This window comes from Clarias gariepinus, chromosome 13, assembly GCF_024256425.1.
Source record: "Clarias gariepinus isolate MV-2021 ecotype Netherlands chromosome 13, CGAR_prim_01v2, whole genome shotgun sequence".
In the NCBI taxonomy this organism is placed as follows: Eukaryota; Metazoa; Chordata; class Actinopteri; order Siluriformes; family Clariidae; genus Clarias; species Clarias gariepinus.
The window spans coordinates 22,579,105-22,604,646 of NC_071112.1; the positions used below are offsets into that span (position 1 = coordinate 22,579,105).

General features: G+C 40.7%; 1 protein-coding gene across 1 annotated transcript in view; it reads left to right on the top strand.

Annotated features, from left to right (window-relative positions):
* Window positions 1-2,693: 2,693 nt before the first annotated feature.
* Window positions 2,694-25,542, top strand: part of arhgap5 (Rho GTPase activating protein 5) — a 46,528-nt gene continuing 23,679 nt past the window's right edge. Inside the window, exons 1-3 of the mRNA XM_053509502.1 lie at window positions 2,694-2,940; window positions 8,096-11,987; window positions 12,502-12,652. Of these exons, the coding sequence (XP_053365477.1) occupies window positions 8,274-11,987; window positions 12,502-12,652 (3,865 nt within the window). The 5' untranslated portion in view covers window positions 2,694-2,940; window positions 8,096-8,273. The remainder of the gene's footprint in view (window positions 2,941-8,095; window positions 11,988-12,501; window positions 12,653-25,542) is intronic.

The window sequence follows — 25,542 nt, forward strand, 5'->3', positions numbered from 1 at the left end:
TTTTGCTCATTCAGCTGCAGACAATGAGTGAGTGGGTGTTCCAATTTGTCCTAAAGGTGTTCAGTGCGGTTGAGGTCAGCACTCTGTGCAGGCCACCTAAGGTCTTTTACTCTTACCTTGGCGAACCAAGTCTGCTGTAGCATACAGACGTGTGTGACTCCAACTTTGTGGCAACAGTTTGGGGACGTTCCAAAATCTGGTGTATACAGTACAAACTTTAGGCTACATAATGTACCATGTATTTTTTAAATGACATCGACTTTATATTCAAATTCCAATCTATTCAGGGATTCTTTCTCATTTCTTTCCAAATTACAAAAAAATAAAAGTCTTTGTTCTGAAATAATAACTAAGACTGTTGTACTGTACTTAGAATAAAAAACATGTTTTTATGCTAACAGCAGAGCACTGTTATTGCTGTTTACTGGCAGTGGGAAACTCCATATTTTGCATATTGTTGTAAAGGCTATGATAAGAGGTTGAATAAGGCTGTGAATGTTTGATAACCTACACATTATGCAACACAGAATTTTACCCACTGGAGCCTGTTTATGTTCTTTGTTTGCTATGATGTTTACGGTCCAGTGCCACAATACATTCCATACTTTTGCAGAGGAATAATTTTGTGCAAAATAAATTAGCTGTAGAGTAAAGAAGAAAGTAAAGTTAATGTTAAAAGTGTTCGGAAAGTTGCATGGAAAGTTACACTGACAGAAAGGGCGGTTGTCAAGACAGGGAAAATGCCACCATAGTGTACTTGCAGGAACCAGATAAAAGGTTGTATAGTTGTAAATGAGATACTGAAGAGCAAAAACTATTTTTGTCCACAGATGTTTTTTTTAGGACACATTACTGAACTGTTACGACATCAGTAATAACCATGTTATAGTGCAACTCAGTACAGTAAATATTGTGAATGAATTGTGTATATAGTATAAATTCATGCTTTTGGTTTCGAATGTTAAACATACCATAGGTTTACCTAGTTAAAAGGGTTAAAATGTTGATGAGTTAGCTAGCATTTCTTACAGTATACACAACAAAAGGGCAGAACGATGCAGGAAATGAGACTAAACTGCTGGAAAAATAATGTGCCATGTCCACATAACTAAAGTGACAATGAAATACTTTTTACTCACATTAGCCAGTTAATGAGTTTGCATACTACAATTGAACCCATAAATCAATAAATTACATTAAAGATTACCCGGAGGTCCCTTGTAGTACAAAGAACTGGCATTGTTTCAGTATATTAAAACCTTTGAGCTCAAACTCTAGCTGCTTGTTCTTGCTCATAATGGGTGATGGCAAAATGCCAAAAGACACCACAAGAACCACCTCTTAATCTTTAACTAAATGGTTATGTCTCATTGCCAGAAAGCTGTGATATCAAACATTTATTCATATATTTGACGACAATGAAATTACAAAAAGAAGTCTCAAGATTAAAGGGTATTGGCACAGTTGAACCTTGCATACAGACCTGGATGGTGTAAACAGGACAGGGTGTCGTGTTCTGCTCAGGCCGTTGTGTAATGAATTTGAATGGCAGAGAGACAGCTGAGCCCACACCCAAATAAGCTTAAGGGACAATAGGACTGTGGCTTCCACCGTTAAATTTAGTAACACATGCTTTGACAAGAAACACACAGAAGAAGACTAGTGCATCCAAAAAATGTATTGCACAAACAGGTAACGTTTCACAAAATAAACAGGATTTTTGAATGTGAAAATAAATGATTTTGGTGAACAGCTGATGATGTGAATATGTGCTGTGTCTTCCTGTGCTCATGAGCTATTTCCTGTGTTTGAACACCTGGATGAAAAGTAGGCAACTATGAAATATTTGATACGAGGTTTGTTGGTATTTATTTGTATGTACTGTATGTACTTTAGCCTGTATTGGAGAAAACACATTTTCCTTTTTGACTGTTTAGGCTCTATTTCACCTGGCTGCCTCAAACAACATCAATTACTATGAGCATAATAAGACTTATAATAGACTTATAATAGAATACATTTTTTACTCAACTAAATTAACCACGGGTGATACAAAACACTCCTCCCCATATATATATATATATATATATATATATATATATACTTCATTCTGTTTTGTATAATACAGAATATTATTTATTTATTAATGTGTTATTAATTGCCAATTTTTTTATATAAATATTTTTTCTCTAATTACTGTTTATTGTCATTCTTGATAATTAATGTACAAACAAATAAATGTAATACAGTATTATTATTATTATTATTATTTTTATTATTAATATTATTATTATTACAGAATATTATTTATTGATTATATAATTAATTGTTACATTTTATTACTGTTTATTGTGATGTTCGATAATCAATGTACAAACAACCTAATTCAATATATTATTATTATTATTATACAAACACATCAATAACTATCATACAGTTAAACATTTAAAAAATAATATTTAAATAGTAAAAATAGGTTTAAATAATAATATCATTATTAGTCTGTTAGTAATTAATTGTTGTTTAAGGTAACTATGAGCACGCGCCACTGCCGAGCAAAAATGGGAAAGTTGCTCTGTGCGGGTGTGTGTGTGTGTGTGAGAGAGAGAGAGAGAGAGAGAGTGAGTGTGTGTGTGTGTGTGTGTGTGTGTGAGAGAGAGAGAGAGAGAGGGAGAGAGAGAGATCCATCGGTCGCCATTACCGACTGGAATGAGAGGGGAGGGAGTCGGGCTCGGATTACACGCATACCGAAAATTCTGTGTTAATAAATCCAAACCGATCGTGGATGAGATTTAGTGCGGATTAATCGCGCCTCTGTACCGCCTGGACTGTCCTGAGTCTGACCGGGAGAGGGATTTACTGGGAATAATAAAGGGAGATCTTCGGGAATGCCACCTCCTTCCTCTCCGCGGTGTCGGGAGATGGGAGCGACCATGTTAGGTAGGAGCAAGCTTTCGGAGGAGTATCTCCACACACACTTTCTCTCTCTCTGTACTCACTCTCCTTGTGGTGTGTGTGTTGTTTTGTTTGAGTGGGGAATGAAGCTAATGGTGTTGTGTATGAACAGGGATTTATACAGATGGTCTACGCTGTGTGGGTTAAAACAGCGCAGTGTAACACCAACACTTAGCCGGAGCGAGCTAGCAGGAGTGCGCTCTCTCTCTCTCTCCTCTCTCTATTTCTACCTATCCTGTTGTTCAAGCAAGGCCTGGGTTCATAATAACCCTCGTCAACCTGGTCAGGGGGAACAAAACGACGTGAAGCGTTTTTATTTCGCGTATTTCTCCTTCAACATATCGAGAACACCCCGAGCTGAGCCCGTATTCCTGGCGGCTATGCTAGCTCATGAATGCTACGACTGAGTCCTGACTGTTCGATAAAAAAAAGCTTGGTCATTTCTCTACGAACTACTTAAAGTGTTCCGGGTTTTTGAGCGGGAATATATCCCGGTGTGTGTCGCGACGAAATATTAAAGAGTTGTTCGGTTTTTCAGTGCGTTGTTAACGAATCAAAGTTAGCAGGCGTGGAGCTCTTAACAATACAATACACCTCCCATGGCTCTCGGGTTAGTTTTCTCAACGCCGATCAGAAAGACAGAGAGAGAGAGAGACTCTAATGATCCCTCATGAGACTCTACAACCAAGGTGTATGAAGTGCCAGATTAGAGGCAGACCTCAAACAGCACTGTTTGGGCACAGCAGCGGTTTCACGCCTCATATGTGTGTGTGAAGAAGAGATATAGAGAGGTACTAAACACTGTGTCATAAACACTGCGACTCTCCTCTCACACCTGAGCCTTTTCCACACAGGCCTGTTTTTAAGTTTCCAAACTAAACACAAAACAACGCCTGACTGGTTCGCCTGCTTTACAAAGCACACAAGCTCAAGTCATTATATTAGTAATAATCACCATGAGAATGCTTTCAATTTCTTGACTGGTTGATGGAACAATGTCAACCCGAGTGCCCGATGTTCGTCAGTGGAGGTCACACTCTTTAAAGAAACACTCCGTGATAAATGGAATTAAGGACGCAATGGAGAGACGGGGCATGAAGATCAGGATCAGTAGGAGGACGATGTGTGTGTGTGTGTGTTACATCTGTAACACTGTAACAACTGTCCAAAGCAGTCGCCTTGCACCTCCAGGATCCGGGTTCGATTCCCGCCTAAGCTAATTGGCGTTCCCAAATTGCCTGTAGTGTGTGAATGTGTTAGTGCTCTCTGATGGATTGGCACCTCGTCCAGGGTGTACCCTGCCTTGTGCCCTAAGTCTACTAGGATAGGCTTCAGTATACAAAATAAAGCAATTTGGACAATGATTGAGTGTCCAAAGCAGGTGGCACGGTGGTTTAGTGTTTAGCACTGTCCCCTCATACCTACAGGATCCGCGTTTGAGTCCGACCTGCATGATGTTCTCCCAGTGTTTAGTAGGTTTCCTTAGGGTGCTGTGCTTCCTCCCACAGTCCAAAGACTAATTGGTGTTGCCAAATTTTCCGTAGTGTATGAATGTGCATGTGTATATGACCTGCGATGGATTGGGACCCTATTCATGCTCTAAGACTCCTGGCATAGGATGCATAGAATGCATAGCATTGAATGTTAGAGACGGAGCTGCCAGTCAGGAGGTAAAGAAGAAAGGCCAAAGAGTAGGTTTATTGATGTGGTAAGGGAGGACATGCAGGAGGTTTGAGTGACAAAGGAAGATGTGGTAGACAGAGTTAGATAAAGACAAATGGTCCTTTGTGATGACCCCTAACGGGAGCAGCCAACAGAAGATGAAATATCGAAACCCATCCATCAAAACGGCCGATAAGTGCCGACGTATGATTTCACGCCAGCTGTCATTGCTCTAGGGCAAATTACATACTGAGGACCCCAACCTATGTCAACCTGCAAGCATTCACACGCACACTTAATTTGGAAATGCCAGTCAACCCAAAATGCTTGTTTATGGACACAAAGGAAACCCACCAAGCACAGGGAGAATGTTTAAATCTAGACAGTCAAACCCCCACACTTGTGAGGATCGAGGAGACAGTGCTGACATATTGTTGATACGTCAGCAGGCGGGTCACCAGACGAACCATTCGATCAGCACACAACTTGGCACGGATTTTATGCTGAATGCCCTTCCTGACGCAACCCCTCCCATTTTATCCAGGGTTTGTTCCACTACGCCATCGCGTATGGTAAATATTGAAAAAGCTGTGATCTGTTTAGTCAACCTGGTGCAAATTGTTCTGGTATTTCTGAGAAAAGTTAGCAGTTGTGTTCCTGATCTGATGTCACAGTCGGATGGTGTTGAAAGAAAAAAACAAATGCCAACAAGCTCAGATAAGAGATAACGGTCTAGTCTTCCTTTTAAAAGACATCTGGGAAAGCTTCTTATCTCGATCACTATTTCCAGCCACCTTCAATGCCTATTAATAAGAAATCTAGTTTAGAAGTAGGTTGTGACAGCAAACATTGGGCTCTGAAGGCAGCGAGGCTATACAAAAGCAATTACGCTGAGTTATGGTGAGATGAAAAAAAAAAAAAAAAACTTGACACAGCTAATTAGTGGCAGGGCTAAGAGCACAGTGGTATTGACACAGTGAATGTTGAAGCTTTAGATCCTTATCGGTTTGAGCAGAGGTTATGGGTGAGGAGGAGCGCCATCTGGACAGACACAAGGACCAAGTGCTGTTACATCGGTCACCTTAGGTGCAAAAGCTCATTCCCCCGGGAACGAGTAGGAACCCATGAATCAAAGTGATAATGGATTAACTACAGTGGTGGGCCAAAAGTATTGAGACAACAGATGCCATGTACTACCATTTCCCCATGTGCACAAAACAGGTGATTTCACTGCTTAGTTCTAGCCTATCTAGCTGAAGAGTTGTGCTTATTAACTGAAAACTAGCGATAAACAATGATGTGACAATATTATTCAGCTTCAGAAGTCATTGCCCAGGATCTAAACCCAATAGAAAACTGTTGCAGAAGGCAGTTGCAGTCAAAAAATCATTTTCTGTACATGATATTCAGAAAGCGTTCAAGGATTGAGTGACACCAGAGTACTGCAGACGTTTTTTTGGCTTTAAGCCCAGCCGGATCCAGCAGGATTTTAAAGAATAAAGGAGTTCATACTAAATATTGATTGTTGTATAGCACTTCATCGCATTACGTGATTGTCATTATTTTAAAAACTTTATTGTGTTGGTATTCAACGTTTGTCCCACCACTGTATGTAAGATGAAAGAAGATTAAATGAAAAGAAATCTTAATCTTGTTACCTATGAAGATTGTTAGTCTCAAAACGGAACTGATTTTGTCTAAATGCTCATTGTGTTCATCATGAAGCTGTTCAAAACGAATAAGCCTTAATAGAGCAAATAAAATCCATTTCACTTTCCCACCCTATTGTAGTTTTCCCACCAGATTTGCTAGATTCATATTAATGGCTTCCTATTCACACTTTGATCACTACATAGAGTATGCGATGCTGCTGTTGTAGAACATCTCACATGCCCTCAGTTTCTGACAAAACATCATGCTAGACTAGATTCAGCCATAAGAGATGTGTAAAATGTCTTTAAGTGCCACTATACTAATCTCCCCCATTACACATAGATCATCCCACAACCTCCAGAGAATATTTCCTGCTTTTACTTTTATTTAATCGGTCACTGGACATGACTACTTTATGCAAAAATTCTATTCAATTCAGTTATATTTATATAGCGCTTTTAACAATGGTCATTGTCTTAAAGCAGCTTCACAAAATTAAAAGAAGATTAATTTTGATTTAATATTTATAATAAAAATATGAAAATGTATAGGAGAAAGTAAAAATGTGTATAGATCATAGGTCATGATGGCAATAGGTAAAAACCTTGAGAGGAACCAAACTCAACAGGGAACCCAACCCCATTTGGGTCATAACAGAATAGCAGGAGTTGATCTGTGGTTATACTGTGTGTTAGACAACTGGAAGTTCAATATAACAGAAGATGTCCAAGTTAACATGGAGTCCAGTTAAGTTCGGCACCAGGATGAGTCAGACAGGTGCAAAGGGCAGAGGGGGTCTGGATTGCTGGGAGCTCGGGAGCAGCATGTCTAGCTCCAAGCCATCATGAAGCAGAATCCAGCTGCTGTATATTGGAATACTCTCTGGATTGTATGGAACTATTTGGTGTAAGAGCACCGTTATTCGTCCATGAATTGAAGTGTAATGGTAGCTTTATGTGTTTATTTTAGATGTTTTTTTATTACAAGACATCACATGTCTCCACTTTAACTTAGGCAAACCGAAACCAGTAGTATCTAGCATTCTGCCTTATCTTATCTAATCATTGCTTATCTTATCTTAATCTTATCTGTAGTATGTTATGATTGTGGGCCCACTGTTGTACTGCAAAGTCAGTGCGCTGATGGTCAATTGCATCGTACTGAGCTCAGTCAGATCATGTTTCCCGGGGCCTCTTTCCATGAATGAGTGCATGTGTTGTCTGGGTATTTTGTATAATATATACATATTACGGACACATTCGGACTCTTTTGTAACACAAAAAAAAAACAAAAACATTAAAATGCTTCTAAATGCTAAGTTGCCCAACCCCCCACCTTTAGGAATAACCTTGTTTATGTAAAATAATGTCCAATAAAAGTCTGTACAAACTGCTACCATATTCATTTAACATCCAGTTAACACCTGTCCTTCTGTGTTAAAGCAGGTCAGTGAGGAAAGAGGTCCAAAAAAGACTGATGTGTGTTACACAACTCCAGTACCTTCAATACAGTACAACCGTGGTGCTTTTATTGAAAAAAAAACAAAAACATCTTTCACTACTGACTGTATAAAGAATGCAGAATTATTAGGTAGTGTATATAACATGCTGAGTGCATAAGCATATGTTGCTGTAATAGTGTTTTGATTATGCAACTTATAGAGGCCATACTTATATACTCTCTCTCTCTCTCTCTGTGAAATGTTCTGTATGTTATAAAATTTGATTTGTAGATAAATTCGTATCTTCACTTACAATAGCTCAATTGTTATATTTTGGTAATATGTGTATGTTGATTGGTTTTTCTTTATATTTATACATTGCAGGTAGGTGATGCCCAAGGAGAAGCTCAGCTGCTCCAGAACCGCCGATCCCGAGCAAAGGAATATACACAACTGTTCAGAGTGAGAAATGAAAATGCATCACAAGTAACCAATGGAACTTTATCATTGCCTCGCTGGCAGACTTCGCTGAGAGTAACAAGGCAATGAGAGGGTCTATATAATGGCCAAGAACAAAGAGCCCCGTCCACCGACCTACACGATCAGTGTAGTTGGGCTCTCAGGCACTGAAAAAGAAAAGGGCAACTGCGGTGTGGGCAAGTCCTGCCTATGCAACAGATATGTGCGTCCCAGCGCAGACAGCTACTACTCGGAGCACACTTCTGTGTTGAGCACAATCGACTTTGGAGGTCGCGTGGTGAACAATGATCACTTCCTGTACTGGGGGGAAGTGTTACACAGAGGAGACGATGGCCTTGACTGTCGGATTCAAGTCATCGAACAGACTGAATTTATCGACGACCAGACCTTTCTGCCTCATCGGAGCACAAACTTGCAACCCTATTCAAAGCGGGCTGCAACGACAAAGCTGCAGTCTGCTGAGAAACTGATGTATATTTGCACAGATCAGCTTGGCTTGGAGCAGGATTTCGATCAGAAGCAGATGCCTGACGGAAAGCTGAATATCGACGGTTTTGTCCTGTGCATAGATGTAAGCAAAGGATGCAACAGGAAATTTGATGACCAGATGAAATTCGTCAATAGCCTTTACTCGCAAATTGCCAAGTCAAAAAAGCCCATCATTATTGCTGCAACAAAATGTGATTCGTGTGTAGAGCAGTACTTACGGGACGTCCAGACTTTTGCTGCAAGCAAAAAGAACGTTCTGGTGGTCGAGACTTCAGCTGTATCATCTGTCAACGTGGACCTCTGTTTTAACGCGCTAACCCAGCAAATGGACAAAACACGAGGTAAACCCAAAATTATCCCTTACTTAGAGGCTTACAAAGCTCAGAGACAATTAGTAGCCGCAGTCACGGGCAAGTTTGAAAAGCTTATAGTGCAGTCAGTCAGAGATTATCACATGAGTTGGAAAGGAGTAAGCAACTCGTTAAAAAACCAGCCCGACTACGAGGAATACATTACTTTGGAAGGTACTCGAAAGGCCAAAAACACCCTTTCAAAGCATATTGAACAGCTGAGACAAGAGCATATTAAAAAGAGAAGAGACGATTATCTTTCCAGTTTGCCCAAAATTCTCAACAAAATGCTGAACAACTTGGAAGAGATCGAGAACTTGAGCTGGACAGATGCTCAGAACTTGTTGAAAAGCAAGAACGAGTTTCAGTACTACTTTATTGTTTTGGACCAAACCCCATGGGACGAGACAGACCACATTAACAAAACAGATGACCGAAGAGTCCCCTTTGACATCCTTAGAACTGCAGAAGGTGAGAGGATTTACCAAAATCATGTGCAGCATTTGAAATCCGAAAAAAGGCGACTGGAAATGAAGGAAAAGTTCAAAAAGACACTGGAGAGAGTGCATTTCATTAGTCCCGGTCAACCATGGGAGGAAATTATGTGTTTTGTCATGGAGGATGAGGCATACAAGTATATCACAGAAACTGATCGCAGAGATGTGTATGCGCTTCATCAGCAGGAAATAGTGGAAGGAGCCAAAGAGGAGTTTCAGGAAATGCTTTTTGAGCACGCCGAGCTGTTTTATGACTTGGATTTAAATGCCACCCCAAGCTACGATAAAATGAGTGAAATCCACACTGTCCTAAACGAGGAACCCAGATACAGAGCGCTACAGAAACTTGCCCCAGATAGGGAGTCCCTTTTACTGAAACACATCGGATTTGTTTATCATCCCACCAAAGAGACATGTCTGAGCGGTGTAAGCTGTGTGGATCTAAAAGTTGAGCAGGTGCTTGCAAATAGGTTGGTTCAGCTGGACCACGGTCGGCCTAACCTCTACTACAACAGCTCCAATCTCGATAAAGTGAACTTGTGTCTTCTTGGCCGTGAAGGACTGGCTCAAGAACTTGCTAATGAAATAAAAGCTCAGTCCACAGATGATGAATATACCCTTGATGGTAAGATCTATGAATTAGATCTCTTACCTGTTGATGTAAATTCTCCCATGCTGTTGAACCATTCCTGGCTATCAAATTTCAAACCTCATGGGTTCTTCTGCGTCTTCAGTTCAATAGAGTCGCTTAATTACATCGGTGATCGCGTAAACCGAATCCGAGCTGAGATGTCTCAGGGCAGACGGGACAGATTTGCCCAGCCATCGCCATTTATTCTAATCTTAGCTAGTCAGCGAGACAGTGTTTGCAAAAACATGCCTATTTTAAGGCATCAGGGTCAACAGCTTGCCAATAAGCTACAGTGCACGTTCATAGACATGCCTTCTGGGACCTTTCCCCGAAAGTTTAACGAGTCTCAAATAAAACAAGCACTGAGAGCAGTCCTAGAAGGCCTAAAGCACAATTTTGACTTAATGAGTCCTGTGCCCTCTATCAAAGATTTGTCTGAAACGGACTTGCGAATAGTCATGTGCGCCATGTGCGGCGATCCGTTCAGCGTGGATCTTATTCTCTCGCCTTTTCTGGATTCACATTCCTGTAGCGCTGGTCAGCCTGGGCAGAGCAACACCCTGTACCTCGATAAAATCATCGGTGACAGTCGCAGGCGCATTCAGGTCACCGTCTTGTCATACCACTCTTCGATTGGAATTAGAAAGGATGAACTGGTGCATGGATACATACTTGTCTACTCGGCAAAACGAAAGGCTTCCATGGCTATGTTGCGGGCATTCTTGGCTGAGGTCCAAGATGTCATTCCGGTCCAAATGGTAGCCATCACGGACAGCCAGGCTGATTTCTTCGAGAACGAGGCAATCAAGGAGCTGATGACTGAGGGGGAACATATTGCTACAGAAATCACAGCTAAATTTACTGCACTCTACTCGCTGTCGCAGTACCACAGGCAAACGGAAGTCTTTACACCATTTTTCAACGAAGTGCTCGAGAAAAAGAACAGTATAGAGAGCTCCTTCATGTTCGATAACACACGGGACCATGGCACCTTGGAAGATGTCTTTCCTCAGTCACCACACAACCATTCACCAGCCTACCCCAGTTACCCTGACTCTGAGGATGACGCAGAGGGACCACCACCATATAGCCCTATAGGGGATGATGTGCAGCTGCTGCCCACACCTAGTGAAAGAAAGTATAAAATTGACTTGGAAGGGAACGAGTACCCAATTCATAGCACGCCTTTAGGTGATCATGAACGCAACCACAAAGTGCCTCCCCCAGTTAGACCAAAACCTGTGCTAAACAAGCCTAATGTTAAGAAACTGGACCCTAACCTTTTGAAGACCATTGAGGCTGGAATGAGGCCTAGCAGGAGGACACGAGGGCCAGCTATGGTCCATGATGACCTTGAGGTGGCTGATAATTACTCAGATCCAGCAGACACTCTGCCCAAGTCGAAAGGTTTCAACGACGATATTTATGCTGTTCCAGAGGACGCCCACGGCAGGATACTAAAGATGCGCAACTCGTTTGGCGGCCATCATGTTTTTTATGGCGATGAGGAGAACGGATTTGATCGTACTTTAAAGTCGCAGGCTAGCAGGCGACCGTCCAAATACAAACATCGGTCAAAGATCCTTTTCAGTAAGACAAAAGCGTACCACAGACGTGTCCACTCTGATGTCAGCGACGACGAATCAGGGCCAGCAGTGCAAAAGAAGAAAAAAGGCAGGGGGAACCGTGGAAGTGAAGAGGACCCTTTACTGTCACCTGTGGATGCGTGGAAAGGAGGCATAGACAATCCAGCCATCACTTCAGACCCAGAGCAGGACGATAAGAAGCTGAAGAAAAAGAAAGCAGCGAAAAATAAAGAACCTAAAAAGGTAAGCTAGAAGATTTGTTTTTATGTCTTAATTAAAGAGTCGCGCAGTGACTCAGCAGGTGTTGTCACTGTCTCACTACATCCTCGGTTTGAGCTCAGGTTACTGACTGTGTCGTGTTTCAAAAGCTTGGTTTGTTTGGATTTCCTCTGAGTTCTCCACTGTCCTCCTGCTGTCCAAAAAAAAACAGACAGATATGTAGATTACACCAAATTGCCCCTAGTTGTGTGCATGACGCAGTCGACTGCCATCACATCCGGAGTGCGTCTGAGTTCTCCCACTGTGCACTCAGTATTCCAGGAACAGGCGCAGGATTCAGCCCAACCCTGACCTGGATAAAGCTGTTACAAATGAGGAATTTCTTATAATTAAATTAATCGTTCATTAAAATATTTCCATCAATGATTTTAGAAGTTTGGAATGTTTTACTGGAAGAACACCGGAGGAATGTTGATTAAATAGTGTTTTCCAATATGTGCTATGATTTTTACGACTATAATTTGATTTGTTTTTTTAGGTTAAAACAAAAGTTCCAAAGCCATTGTATCCACCAACTCGAAGAAATTGGGAAAGCAACTATTTTGGTGTCCCTCTACAGAACTTGGTCACTCCAGACAGGCCTATTCCTTTGTTTATTGAGAAGTGTGTGGACTACATTGAACGCACAGGTAAGTCTTATGGTTTTGGTTAATATTCCTCTGAAAACAACAAAAAATTAACCTTGCTTTAAGGTTTGTCGTGCAGTTCAGTAGTAGAGCCAGCTTACTGCTGAAGGTTTCCCCATTGTAAATAAAAATGTTGGGTATGAATTAATAGGATTATTTCACGTGTCAAGTGGTTGGCGGATATTGTCTTTACGGGGAAGGTGATGATAGCCTGGTCTTGAGTCTTGCTAGGATAAGTGGTAAGAGTTGATGCAAACTAACGGCGGAAATGTACTTGATTTTAAACCGTGCATTTGCATTGTCAACTGACCACATCATGAGCGTATTTGTTCACATATTTGCCTATACACTAGACATGTTCCCATGGGATACCAGTAGGGGGCAAATCAGACAGTTTTGCATAATGTAAACGAACATGGCGACACTCAACACTTATCGCTATTTAAAATAGTACTTATTTCCCGCCAGCTGTTTTGACAGGCGGTGGAGCTGTAAAGACACATCATTGTAAACCAAACTTCTTCTTGAAATTTTCTCAGTTTTTGAAGTGCTGGTGACCAGTGTTGGGTGTAACGTGTTACAAAGTAACGTGTTAGAGTACTTGGAGTTAGGTCCGCCATTTAAGTACTCAGTTATTCAGTTATAGTTTCAAAACGGTAATCCGTTATTCAGGCAATTTATGTAATCTGTGAGCCAGACAGCAGTCATTCCCAGTCCGTTAGTGTGTGTGTGTGTGTGAAAGTCGTTCTATAAGCCCCGCCCCTGATAACCGGCCCCCCTCTGTTATTCCTGCTGTCATACCCCTGGCTCACCAATGCGTTTTGACTATGCGAGGACCCACGCGCGGAAAGATGGAAACCTAATCACAGCGTCAAAACTCGCGGTGAATCATGATGAACCGAACTCACGGCGAACCTGTGTAGGTGAGATGGGGTATTAGTAGTTAACAGATTATGGGCCAACATGCATGAGGAATCACAAAGGAGTTTACATTTTCTGCAAATGGAAAAGTATTCTAACTAGTTACTTTTATCAGAAAGTAACACAGTAATTTAAGTGTTAACTTTTTAATGTAATATAATTAGTTACTTTAAAAAGTAACGTTCCCCAACACTGCTGGTGACTACGCTTCCCCATTAATGTTTAAACGAACAAGGATACACGAGGCAGCCATCATGCATGCAGTTGAAAGCGTAGTATACTTGAGCCCTAAAGTTATAACTACGAGAGGAGATTTTCACTCATCTGCGGAAGGCAGTATCTAGAGCCTAGTCTGCAGTAATAGTGATGCTATTTAAAGGAAGTAGACTCTTTACAAAAGTGTAGCTCAACTAAATTAAAAATCTTTATAACAGAGAGATCTAGCTGCTACATTACACTTCACTCAGGCCCAACAACACGGAAGCACTTAGGCGTGATGGCTAATTCGAAACCGCAGCAGATTTGTGCGCTTACGAAGGTGAATTCGCGTAGAAGTAATTTCTGCATCGAGTATGCCGAAACCTTTGAACCTGCAGCCGATCTACAGTGAGTGGAGTTTGATGATGCAGCACAACAGTATCCTAGTGAGCAAAGAGCCTCCTTGCTTATGGGGCACTTTTTTTTTTTTTACTGCCTTTACCCCTGGACTTTTATGTCTGTATAATACATGGTGTCCAAAAAGTCTTTATATATACAGGAGCCATTTTCTTTTCCCATCCAGACTTTTGAGAGACCCCCGTAGTTTGATTTAACAAGCTGCTTGATCTTAAATTGGGACACATAGTCAGTTTAACGCCTTCACATTTACAGGCATTTGGCAGACGCTCTTATCCAGAGCGACTTACATTTTTATCTCATTACACATCTGAGCAGTTGAGGGTTAAGGGCCTTGCTCAAGGGCCCAACAGTGGCAACTTGGTGGTTGTGGGGTTTGAACCTGGGATCTTCCGAACTGTAGTCCAATGCCTTAACCACTGAGCTGCCCCTGGCCTTTCACTGTTTTGTGACTACACAACTGCACACTACGTTCATGTGCCGCAGCGATCAGAGGATTCCGAGTCAGAAAACAGATTTTTCTGAATGTTGTTACTACACTCTCGCGCCGCAATACCCTGAACCGCATTTCGGTTCTGTTGTGTTGTTGGCTCTGCTCTTGACTTGTGTGGTTGCTGCGAAGGCTTTCTGTGCCCGTGGCTGTATCTCTGTACTCTAGGTCTTTATTTCAAAGCCTTTTCTGTGCATTTTGTGGATAAAAGGGGGTCATCACAAGCTCCCACACACGCACGCATAGTTGCACGCATTCTTTTCTGTGTTTTAAAAAACCCGGAGGAAATGCTTTCGCCTTTTTGTCCATCACAGCTAGCCTTTTACCAGTCCAAACATGCTGTGTGCTTTGGCTTGTCTCTTTGCCTTCCATTTTGTGATTTACAGACTCTAGCATTAGTGAATATTTGCTTTTTTCCTAGTAGGTTTTTAAAAGACTTGCATATCACCTCGAGGAGCAATATGCAACTTTTTCCAGTTTTCCACTGCACTGTTTTTTTTAATTCAGTGTTAATTGGACTCGGTATTATTGACAGCATTTAAACTTGCCCACAACGTCTATCAGGTTTAAGATCGACAAAACATAATTTATGTCTCACAGTATGCGCCTAATTCCTTTTTTAAAATCCTTTGTAAACCTGATCAGAGCATGCATCAAAGCGTCATCTCCCGATGCATCTCAGCTTGCTTTCACTGTACTTGTTAAACAAATAAAGCTGTAAATGTCCTCGCTTATAAAACACAAAGAGGGGCTGGAATTACACTGTGGTAATAATCAGCAATATTAAAGGGGCATGATGGAATGATCTAATATTGCATGCCATCTCACAAGCCTGGTATTCATGCGTTTTTTTATTTTAATTTTTATGTTTATACGAGATCCGTGTTTGCAGGCCGAACACCGTATTTTTATGTTGAAACCTGGAATGTAACTTAAGTCGAGAGGGAAATTGTAGAGCACGACTAACTAAAGAAGCTCAGTCCTTTAATTTGATGTACGAGTGTTTTTGAGCATTTTATCCAATTTAAATTTGCTGTTTTTTTTTTTTCTTTTGGAGTTTTCCTTAGTCGCCACATTTTCTGTCATTTCTAATGAATATTTATGGTAAAAGCATTTAAACCAGAACGTAGTGATCTCCAGGGCACGAAGCCGGTACGAAAAACGAATTAAAAAATTGCGAGACTGCACTATGTGTGCCATAAAGAGCCTCCTTCAGAGCTGTGAGAACTCCTTACTCATTAAATACAGTGAGTTTTACTCTCGCTCACAAGATTTCTCTTCACCTCAAATATTGAATGAGCTCTTAACGCATAAAGATGATGTTTTTAGTAAAGGAGATGTTAATGATTCAAAACATGCCGCATTTTAACGGCACTGGATAAAGAGCAGCAGTAGTGGTGATGATGATGATGATGATGATGATGTAAATGTGTGCCAGTAGATAAATCTGACCTCGGACACGGGCTTCTCTTAACAGTGCTGAATTTTAACAGTTATGTATTGTCAAATGATCCTTTCGAGGACAGCCCTCAACCAGCAGACACCGAGACATTGATCCGTAGAGTAGACTTGACTTGGCTGATCCCGCTTCGCCACCTGGCTGTTTGTCAGCTGTTCTCTGCTGCACTTATGATGACAGATGGGTTTTGTGTCGTCTGTTAGAATGGCTCGGACTACTGAATATCTGTTCAGGCTGAAAATGATAAAATGGTAATGAGCCAGCAGTCAGGAATTAAATGGGACCTGTTATTCAACGTCTTTTTTTTACAAAGAAAGGTTTCTTTTTCATGGGCCTCTAGTGAGCATATAAAACATTCCCTGTTTTTTTAACCCTTTTTCTGTTTTTGCATTGGGCCAATTCGATTTTCACCCATTGTGACCTCATAAGGCAGCACGGTGGCTAAGTGGTTAGCACTGTCGCCTTGCACCTCCAGGGTCTGGGTTCGATTCCAGGTCAGGTTTGATTCCCACCGCTGTGTGCATGGAGTTTGCATGTTTTCTCCCCATGCTTGGTGGGTTTCCTCCGGGTACTTCGGTTTCCTTTTTGGTGTCCCCAAATTGCCCGTAGTGTATAAATGAGCATGTGGGAGTGTAAATGTGTTTGCGCTCTGCTTCATGGTATGCACCACAACCCCTGTGATCCTGTCCCCGCATGTAGGATAAAGTGGTGTAGACGATGTTAGCTGGAGTATTAACTGACACACTTTGAGGGACCTCTGAGACCTACTGTACAGTCCTGAGCAGAAGTCTTAGGGACGTGCAACTAAATGCTATTAAGCCAGCATCAGGTATGACAACATCTTGAGGACCCTTTTAAGCCCAATCCCAATTCTATTTTCTACCCCTTCCCCTACCTCTCGCTTCTTCCCCCTTGTCCCTTGAAACGAAGTGGAAAGAGGAAGGGTTAAAATATTTCCCCTAAGAAATGGGAGCCCACTACAACACTGTTATACGTCATCATACGTTGTCGCTAGTTCCAATGCGTTATCAAATGCTCGGCAAACTGCCGTGCTACCGGACCTTCCAATTTCTTTGTAGCATGCAGTAAAGTGTATATGACATAAAAATATTTTTTTGTAATATCGTGCAATCGGGGCTATCCGCTAGCAAACTTTAGCCATTTTTTTTCCAAACGTTTCTTTAAAGAACATTACCATAAACACAAACACAAGACTAAAGGTAATATACATATAAAAAAAAAAGTCATAAAAATCCTTATTAATGGCAAAAATTACTTACAGTTATGGGTCTGCTTGCTCGAGTGAGCAGCCATGTTGAAAAGTTCGCTTAGCCCTTCGCTTGAAGTGAGGTCCCGAAAAATTCTGTTTACCCATCCAACCAAAAAGAGAAATGAGACACCCCTACCCCTTCATGTGAACGCGCCAAACGGAGGGGTAGGGCTAAGTGTAGGGGTAAGGGGTAGAATTGGGATTGGGCTTTAGTCTCAAGTACAATTTGTGCAAGTTTCTAAGGAAATTAGCTACTAAGATTCACTGAGCGTCCTGCAGAACCAGCCACAGTTCTTATGAGGACGGTTGCACCTGCTTCTTCTTTGCATCTAAAGCTTAATTTTTGTATTTTGTCTGAAAAGTGGTCACTTATATAATGTCTCGCTTTCTTTTCTGGCGTACAAGTCATTTTTGTGTAATGTTCCATTCTGTGTTGGAATACTGAGGTAGTGGCGTAGTGGGGAGTACCTCTAGGGTCAGAGTTTGAGTCCCGATGCGGGTCTGTGTGGGAGGAGTTTGCATGATGCTCTAACGATATCTCGTTGTTATTTATACTGTTTTATTTATAAGAATGACAGTAAAGCTCACTTTATAATAAAAAATTGCATAGGAAAGTTTTTCCTAAAAAAACAAAAAAAAAAACACAGTGTCTAAGATTTTTGCACAGTATGATATGTTAGCTTGTTAAAGAAATAGTTAAATACGTGACCTTTAAATGCCTCCCTCTGCAGCAACAGCGGGCTTTAGATTTACAGTACTTGTCGATACCGAAGTATTAAAAAAAGATCAGAATAGTCACCTGTGTTTAGTGTCGGCTTATGAGCAGTGCTTCTGTCTAGTGCAACCGAAGGTCTAGTGCAGGAGAATTCAGTGTAATTCTTAAAGATTTGTCCATACAAACCTCCTCGTTTGTTTACTAGCATGACTGAATGACTAACATTTTAATACTTCACCATGAGAGGCTAGTTCACGGCTATAAATAATACTCATCAGTTTGAAGTGGTTGTGTTTCTTATTGGCATTGGTTTATTTTTACTAGTACCGTGCACTCTAAGCAGATGAGACAGTTTTAAAGTATGTCTGGAATACACACACACGTCTTAGTTGAATAATTTTTACACGTTCCCGGAGAGGGTAAACGAAATCCAGATCTGATGAAATTCTGTGAAAACTCGTCTCGATGAACAACCTTCGAGATTAATAATTAACGTGAACACATATGATTGTCTGCAACAAAGCCTCGGCAGGGAATCTGCAGCAGTATGTTTGTTGATCAGGTGTGCACCAGTCTTTAAGAAGACTAAGAACTGCAGTCCATGCATCTGTAATATCATGCACACTTTAAGAGAATTTTTTTTTTCCACAGAACTCCAATAGAGCCGAGTTCTTGTCTAAACAACGCATTTGTTTCTCCTCCGAGTGGTTAGTTGGTGTTTCAGGCTGTGTCTTTTGTTGTCTCCTGTTCAACCAAGCTGAACTTTTTTTGACACATGTACCAGGTCCCTGGTGAATCCTTAGCAAAAAATGTTCAACAACACAAAGTCCCAGTATTCCCAGTGGCATTCTGCTGTCTGTGGTATACAAGGGAAGGAGTTGTTGGAACAAATTGCTTCTGACAAGCTGTCGCAGCACATCAGACAGCGTACTTAGTGTAGGCAGAGTGTAGACATCAGGGTGGACATCCGTATTGGAGCTCGCACAAACGAGCCAACCGAGGCGTCGGGCTTATACGATGTGGATTTCAATTAAGGTTTCTTGCAGCATATTAAGACCAAAAGACAACGTCACGCATTATAGTTGAAGTCTGATCTGCGCTAATTAATTGACCAAAATTAATGAATATCCTCAATTTTGGACCAGACATAAATTTGATGGTTGTTGGTTAGAGCCAATTTATATATTATATTGTAGGTATCAGTATATCAGAGGGAGAATATAATGATAACAGTTAACAACATAATATTTTGAGCTTGTCATGCTATTTAAAGCTTCAGCTCTGTTGTTTTGGTTTCTTGGAAACCTAACCGAGTGGACGGAAATGTGGTAACTAAGATGTCAGCAAGTGATTGTCCAACGTTTCATGGATATTCTGCTTTCTGATTTCTGTTCCCTCTTTGTTACTGTGTATATAAAGGAGGAAAAGTACACTCTACAAGGTGAAAAGTATGTGAATACCTGAGCATCATACCGATGTGTGCTTTTTTGTACATCCTGTTCCACATTTCCCATTCAGCCGAAAGAGCATTAGTGAGGTCAGTGCCTGATGACGGACAAGTAGGCTTGGCGGCAGTCAGTTGTTCCGGTTCGTTCTGTAGGTGTTGATTGGGGGAATGAGGTCATGGCTCTATGGAGGACACTCGAGTTCTTCCACCTCGGTTTTGGCAGCGATTCCTTCATGGAGCTCTCGTGTTGCACAGGGAAACCATCATGCCGGAGCATGTTCAGGCATTTTAATTCCATCTTAAAGCTACAGCATACATACCCAGACATCCTAGACATTTGTGTGCTTCCAGCTATGTGGCGAGTCTGAGTGTAATAGTCAGGTGTTTGCATACTTTCAGCTACGTAGTGATAGTGACAGCTGAAAAACCCATGAGAGATCATGCCAGGTTGCTGGGTGAGTTTGTTTGTTGTTAGCATGTTCACTTGATGTCTGTGAAGATTCTCAGTCATCCAGGTGAGGTTATCCGGAAGTTGAATCATGTCAACTGGACTTCTTTATTGTTGGGAAGAAACGTTCCACCACTAGGTCCACCAAGTAGCTTCAATCTGGTTGAGTAGTGGATTGTTTCTATGTTTGCCTGATGTGAGGACCCATGTAATAATTATGTTTTGCAAAACTTTTGGCCATATACATGTTTAAAATCACTGAACATTCCGCACCAGTCAAAAGTTTGGACACAAGTTTGGATTTTCGACATTCTAGAACAGATGGAATTATAACAACAGTCAGTTGTTATTTTAAGACACAATGGTTATTTGTTCTGGAATAGTTTCTGCAGGAACAGTATTGTCAAGTGCATTTGCGAAACCAATCAAGCACCATGATGATAAAACTGACTCTCATGAAGACCATCTCAGGAAAGAAAAGCCAAAACTTCCCTCTGCTGCGAAGGAGACTTAGGGTCACCAGCCTCAGTAATCACCAGTTAACAAACAGCACCTGAGATTAGAGCCGTTATGAAGGCCTTACAGAGCATACGTAGCAGATAGATCTCAGTATCAACTGCTCAAAGGGATTATTGCATATTGTAGATGCCTTCAGCCTTGCTTTTGAGTCAGAAAAGACCATGGGAATTAGAAGGTGTGTCCAAACCCTTGATTGGTACTGTATACAAATACTTTAGTGAATAGTATCATAGAAAAACAAAACAAGTATCCAAGTTATTCTTCAGATTTTTATCCAAATTTTTTGAACAGATGTGCCCGCGGTTTAGTTCGCGTGATATTTAATTGCTCACACTAAAAAATGTAAAAATTTAATTTTTGAATGAACTCAAATTTTTAGTTGTTAGCATGAAGTGCATGGAATGAAGGTATGAGATTGTGTTTATTAAGTAGATTTTAATTTTTACAAAAAAAAAAGTAAAAATTTTTAGAAAAAAATTAATAAATAAATTTCAAAGTAATATATATATATATATATATATATATATATATATATATATATATAAATAAAGACCACAATAATTTATTAGTATGGTGTAGGGCCTTTTGCGGCCAATACGCATCAATTCGACTTGAGGATGACAGATACAAGTCCTGCACAGTGGCCAGAGGAATTTTAAGCCATTCTTCTTGCAGAATAGTGGCCAGGTCACTACATGATGCTGGTGGAGGAAAATGTTTTTTCCTGACTCGCTCCACCAAAACACCCCAAAGTGGTTCAATAATATTTACATCTGGTGACTGTGCAGGCCATAGGAGGTGCTCAACTTCACTTTCATGTTCATCAAACCACTCTGTTACCAGTGTGTATTGGTGCATTATCACCCTGATACACTGCACCGCCTTCAGGATACAATGTTTACCATTGGGTGCACATGGTCCTGCAGAATGGTTCGGTAGTCCTTGGGATCCGCCCCCATGCTTCACTCTGGGCATGCAACAGTCTCCACACCGCAACTTTCCCGGATGTGGGAAAGACCGTGAAGGTGGACTTATCAAAGCAAAATTCCAAAAATCCTTTTGATGTGTTCTATTTCTCATTTTGCGTCCACCAAATAATTTTTTTTTTTTTAATAATTGCAATGTACAGACGCTAATTTTACAGTTCCATTAGATGTGATAATAGACTACTAATCTTTTTGTACAGTACATGTTTGCGCTGTAATGTTGAAGGACATATGTCAACCCTGCAAAACCTCAGCCATGGCCTTCGATTATTGCATTATTTATGTTTTCACCCTCGCAGCACAACGCATGTATGAAAATAACACTTTTGCAGCCATTTCTTTCCCCAAAGCCATGTCTCCTCCCAAGCGAGACATTTTATCCACTCCAGTTTATGCAGTCGTTAACAAAAAAAAGTCTTAAAAAAAGACAAAAAAACTAAAACAAATGTAACCCATCTGCTCACTATGAATTAGAGATGAGCTGGAGTGATGTGCAGATGTCTTGGGCCAGCTTACCGCCCCTGTGCCGCCGAGCACCGTGGGACTGTGGCATTCAGAGCCGCGCTCGTGTTTGTCCAAAGCACTTCTACATAAGGATGTGTGTTTCACCCACACAAGCAGTCCACAGAATTGGTGCTTTTACTGCATTAAGTGTCACCTGTGTCAACATAGCAGGGGTCCATGCGAGTGTGTGTGTGTGTGTGTGTGGAGCAGCAAATCTTTATGTTAATGATTAGCCCTGTGCCACTATTTGTAAGAGAGGAGTCTAGCTGCAGGCAGCAGATAAGACACTTCGCATCTGCTAAACCCTCTGCTAGCAATTTCGTAGAGGCTGTACTTACTACACACACACACACACACACACAAAAATATCCCTTTGGATAAAACCCAAGTCGGTCTATTCACACTAACAGACAGAATTGCTTATGTAAAAGCACTCGGAGCTGTCTTTTATCTGTCTCCTCCTCATGACTAAACCTGCTGTCAAGGCCCGAGTGTTAAAACACATTTGGAGTTGTTTGTGATTGTCAAGACAATAAAAGGCCGCATTATGAACTCCGTTCTACCGAATCGCTTTATTACATCAAGCATGCGTTTGTCGTGGACATCAGTCACGAGCCTTAACCCACATTTGAGTCTGTGCTTTTGATGGAACCATCCAGCTTTTATCCTCCTATAGTTGTTGTGAAAGCAAAAAGGGAGCTTGCACTCTCTGACCTTTGTTTTTTTTTTTTTTTCCCCTTTCCCTTCCTTTATCCTTCGTGGCATCTGCTTTGATTTATAGTGACTGCAATACAAATATTAATGTCCTCTTCTTAAAATTGATGTTTTTGCTTATATTCTGACTTGCTTAAATTCCTCAAATAAACATTTTCATAAGGGAACTCGTTTTATTGCGTCCAGTCGATGCTCAGGTAGCATGCTATTACGTTAGAATAAATCTGTTTAGGTGTATTGAAGTTGTGTGATGAATATGTGCAATAAAGCGTCTTCTTTTTAAATTTAAAAGTGCATATGAATTTGCTTTCCTATGATTTCTTTTGATGCAGTAGAAACATCACCTTTGACTTTTCCTAACACAATTATGCAGCATCTCGTCTTCCAGGGTACATTTCATCAACTATCTGGTTATGCTGATCTCTCGATATCTGCATTTACTTTATGCGTTTTTGTGTGGCAAGACAAAACTCTGCACACATGTTACAACTAGACTTTATTTGCCTTTGCGTTTAAAAACTTTAAAAGGATATTTATCCAGAGTCTCTTTTTGATCCATATGACCTCCAGGAGACCTTAAAATCGATTTATTTTTTATTGTCATCATTTTTTCTTATGAGTTAGTGCCGATTTGCATAAAACATGTGACCATGTGGGTGCTATGTAAAACATTACCCATGAATGCAGAACCACCTGTGTCAACTGTCTTCTTTATCATGTCACAGCTGTGTTTTTAATCTTAATGCTGATGTGAAATAAAACTAATAGTAGTGAAGCTATTAATCTATGATATACTGCACAGGTTGGTCCGACTGAGGAAAAATGCAATTTTATTTATTTTTTATTTCCCAAAATTTGATTGCAGAGTAACTAATCCTTCCATGAAAAAGAAAACAAAAAACAGAGCTATCAAGAAGGCTAAGACATGCATTCTTTGAGAGATGCTCTTTTCAAACTGATAGTCATGCTGCATCTCTGAGTGGTGTAATATATTTTAAAAAGAATCTTGCAGCCGGAGGTCTAGAGAAAGCTGATTGGCCAAGGGGAGGAATGAGAGGTACTTAGTGCTACTACATTAATCACGGCTCTACAGCCAATCAGGGGCGTCTGTGAGCTTACACAAACGGAAGGAGCGGATAGCGCTGTCCTCCAAGGACGGTGCGTGAGCGAGCAGTTTGAAAAGATGCGGTTGAATGGCGTCACCTGGTTCGGAGGAACCACGTGATAGTCTTCGGCCCTCCCGACTGAGTGGTAGTTCGGAGGAACCACGTGATAGTCTTCGGCCCTCCTGACTGAGTGGTAGTAGTAGCCTTAATGGTGATGGGGAGGAATTGGACACAACTAAATTAGGGGGAAAAATCGGGAAAAAATCCCCAAAATTATAATAATAATAAAAAAAAACTGCTATCCTGCTACTTCTGGAATCACAAGATCCCTCCAACCCAGAGAGATGAAGAATATCTTTCGATTTTGGAACTCTAACATGAACTTAGAACAATATACTGATGGGTAAAGACTAATATACCAGATCTTACACTATGCAAGGCCTTTTTCAACATTTCTAGTATAAAACGCATACAAACAGGATGTGCTCTGAAAAATAAATCCATGACATACAATGGATTATATGGTACAATATGTGCATGTCCCATGTGCTCTAAAAACTGCAGCTTACTTCAGTTCTTGCATTGTTTATCAATCAGCCATCTGTCCATGGTTAAGGTACTGCTCGTGAAACAAGTTTATTCTTGTTACTAACATTATAACAGCTCTAAACATTTGGAAATTCCTTTTTTTTTTTTTTTTTTGCTTTTGCTTTCTGTGTCAAAAATGGCCGCAGCACTGTAAATCCTGTTCTGCAACAAACCTGTGAACGAAAAAAGAGGAGAATATTTTTCTTTTTTTAAATTGTGTATAATTAGTAAATATATATAAGATTTACACTGTCGCCTTGCACCTTCAGGGTTGGGGTTTGATTGCTGTGAGTGTATGTGTGTAACCCGCGATAGATTGGCACCCTATCCAGGGTGTACCCCGCCTCCTGGGATAGGCTCCGTGCCCCCCCACGACCCTGTATACAAATAAAGTGGTATAGACTATGAGTGAGTGTAGATAATTTTGCATTAAAGGTCAGTTGTTTGTTTTGAACTCATTTTTATTCACTTATTGTTGTTCAATAAAAAAAAAAAAAAGTTTAATCTTTTTTGCCACACATCTGATTATATGGCAAGACAACATAAATACAAAACCCATAGCTCATGTTATAAAGATGTTACATTATAAAAACCCGTTGTTGTAGAAATCTTCACAATGTCATCCAATACACTAAATTTTAATTAGTTTTTGTTGGACCATCTGCAAACAAATGAATATTAAAAACAACTATCCGAGCCATGATGTACAAAGGAATTCAATCATCACCACCACAGAGTTAGGAATCTTAACAGTGTTCTGGTGTAAAACTAGTCTAAAAGTAATTCAGACAAACGATGAACAATATTTAAAATTGAATTCTATTAAATCTTATTTGTATAGCGCTTTTAACAATTTACATTGTCACAGTGGTGTGGAAACTGACAAAGTTCTCCCCTAAGCAGACGGTAACGTTATAACAAGAGACCTCCTTTAAATTCAGCCTCTCTAAGATGATAAGTATGCCAGCATTATCTCTGATATGCGACAATAGCGTTTTGCAGATGAAGGCACTCTCTCACTTGTAAAAGCACGATAACACTCAACCAGCGTTGAAAGATGCAAGTACAAACTGTCTTTTTATCTCCACCATACCTGGGGATTTCAGTGAAT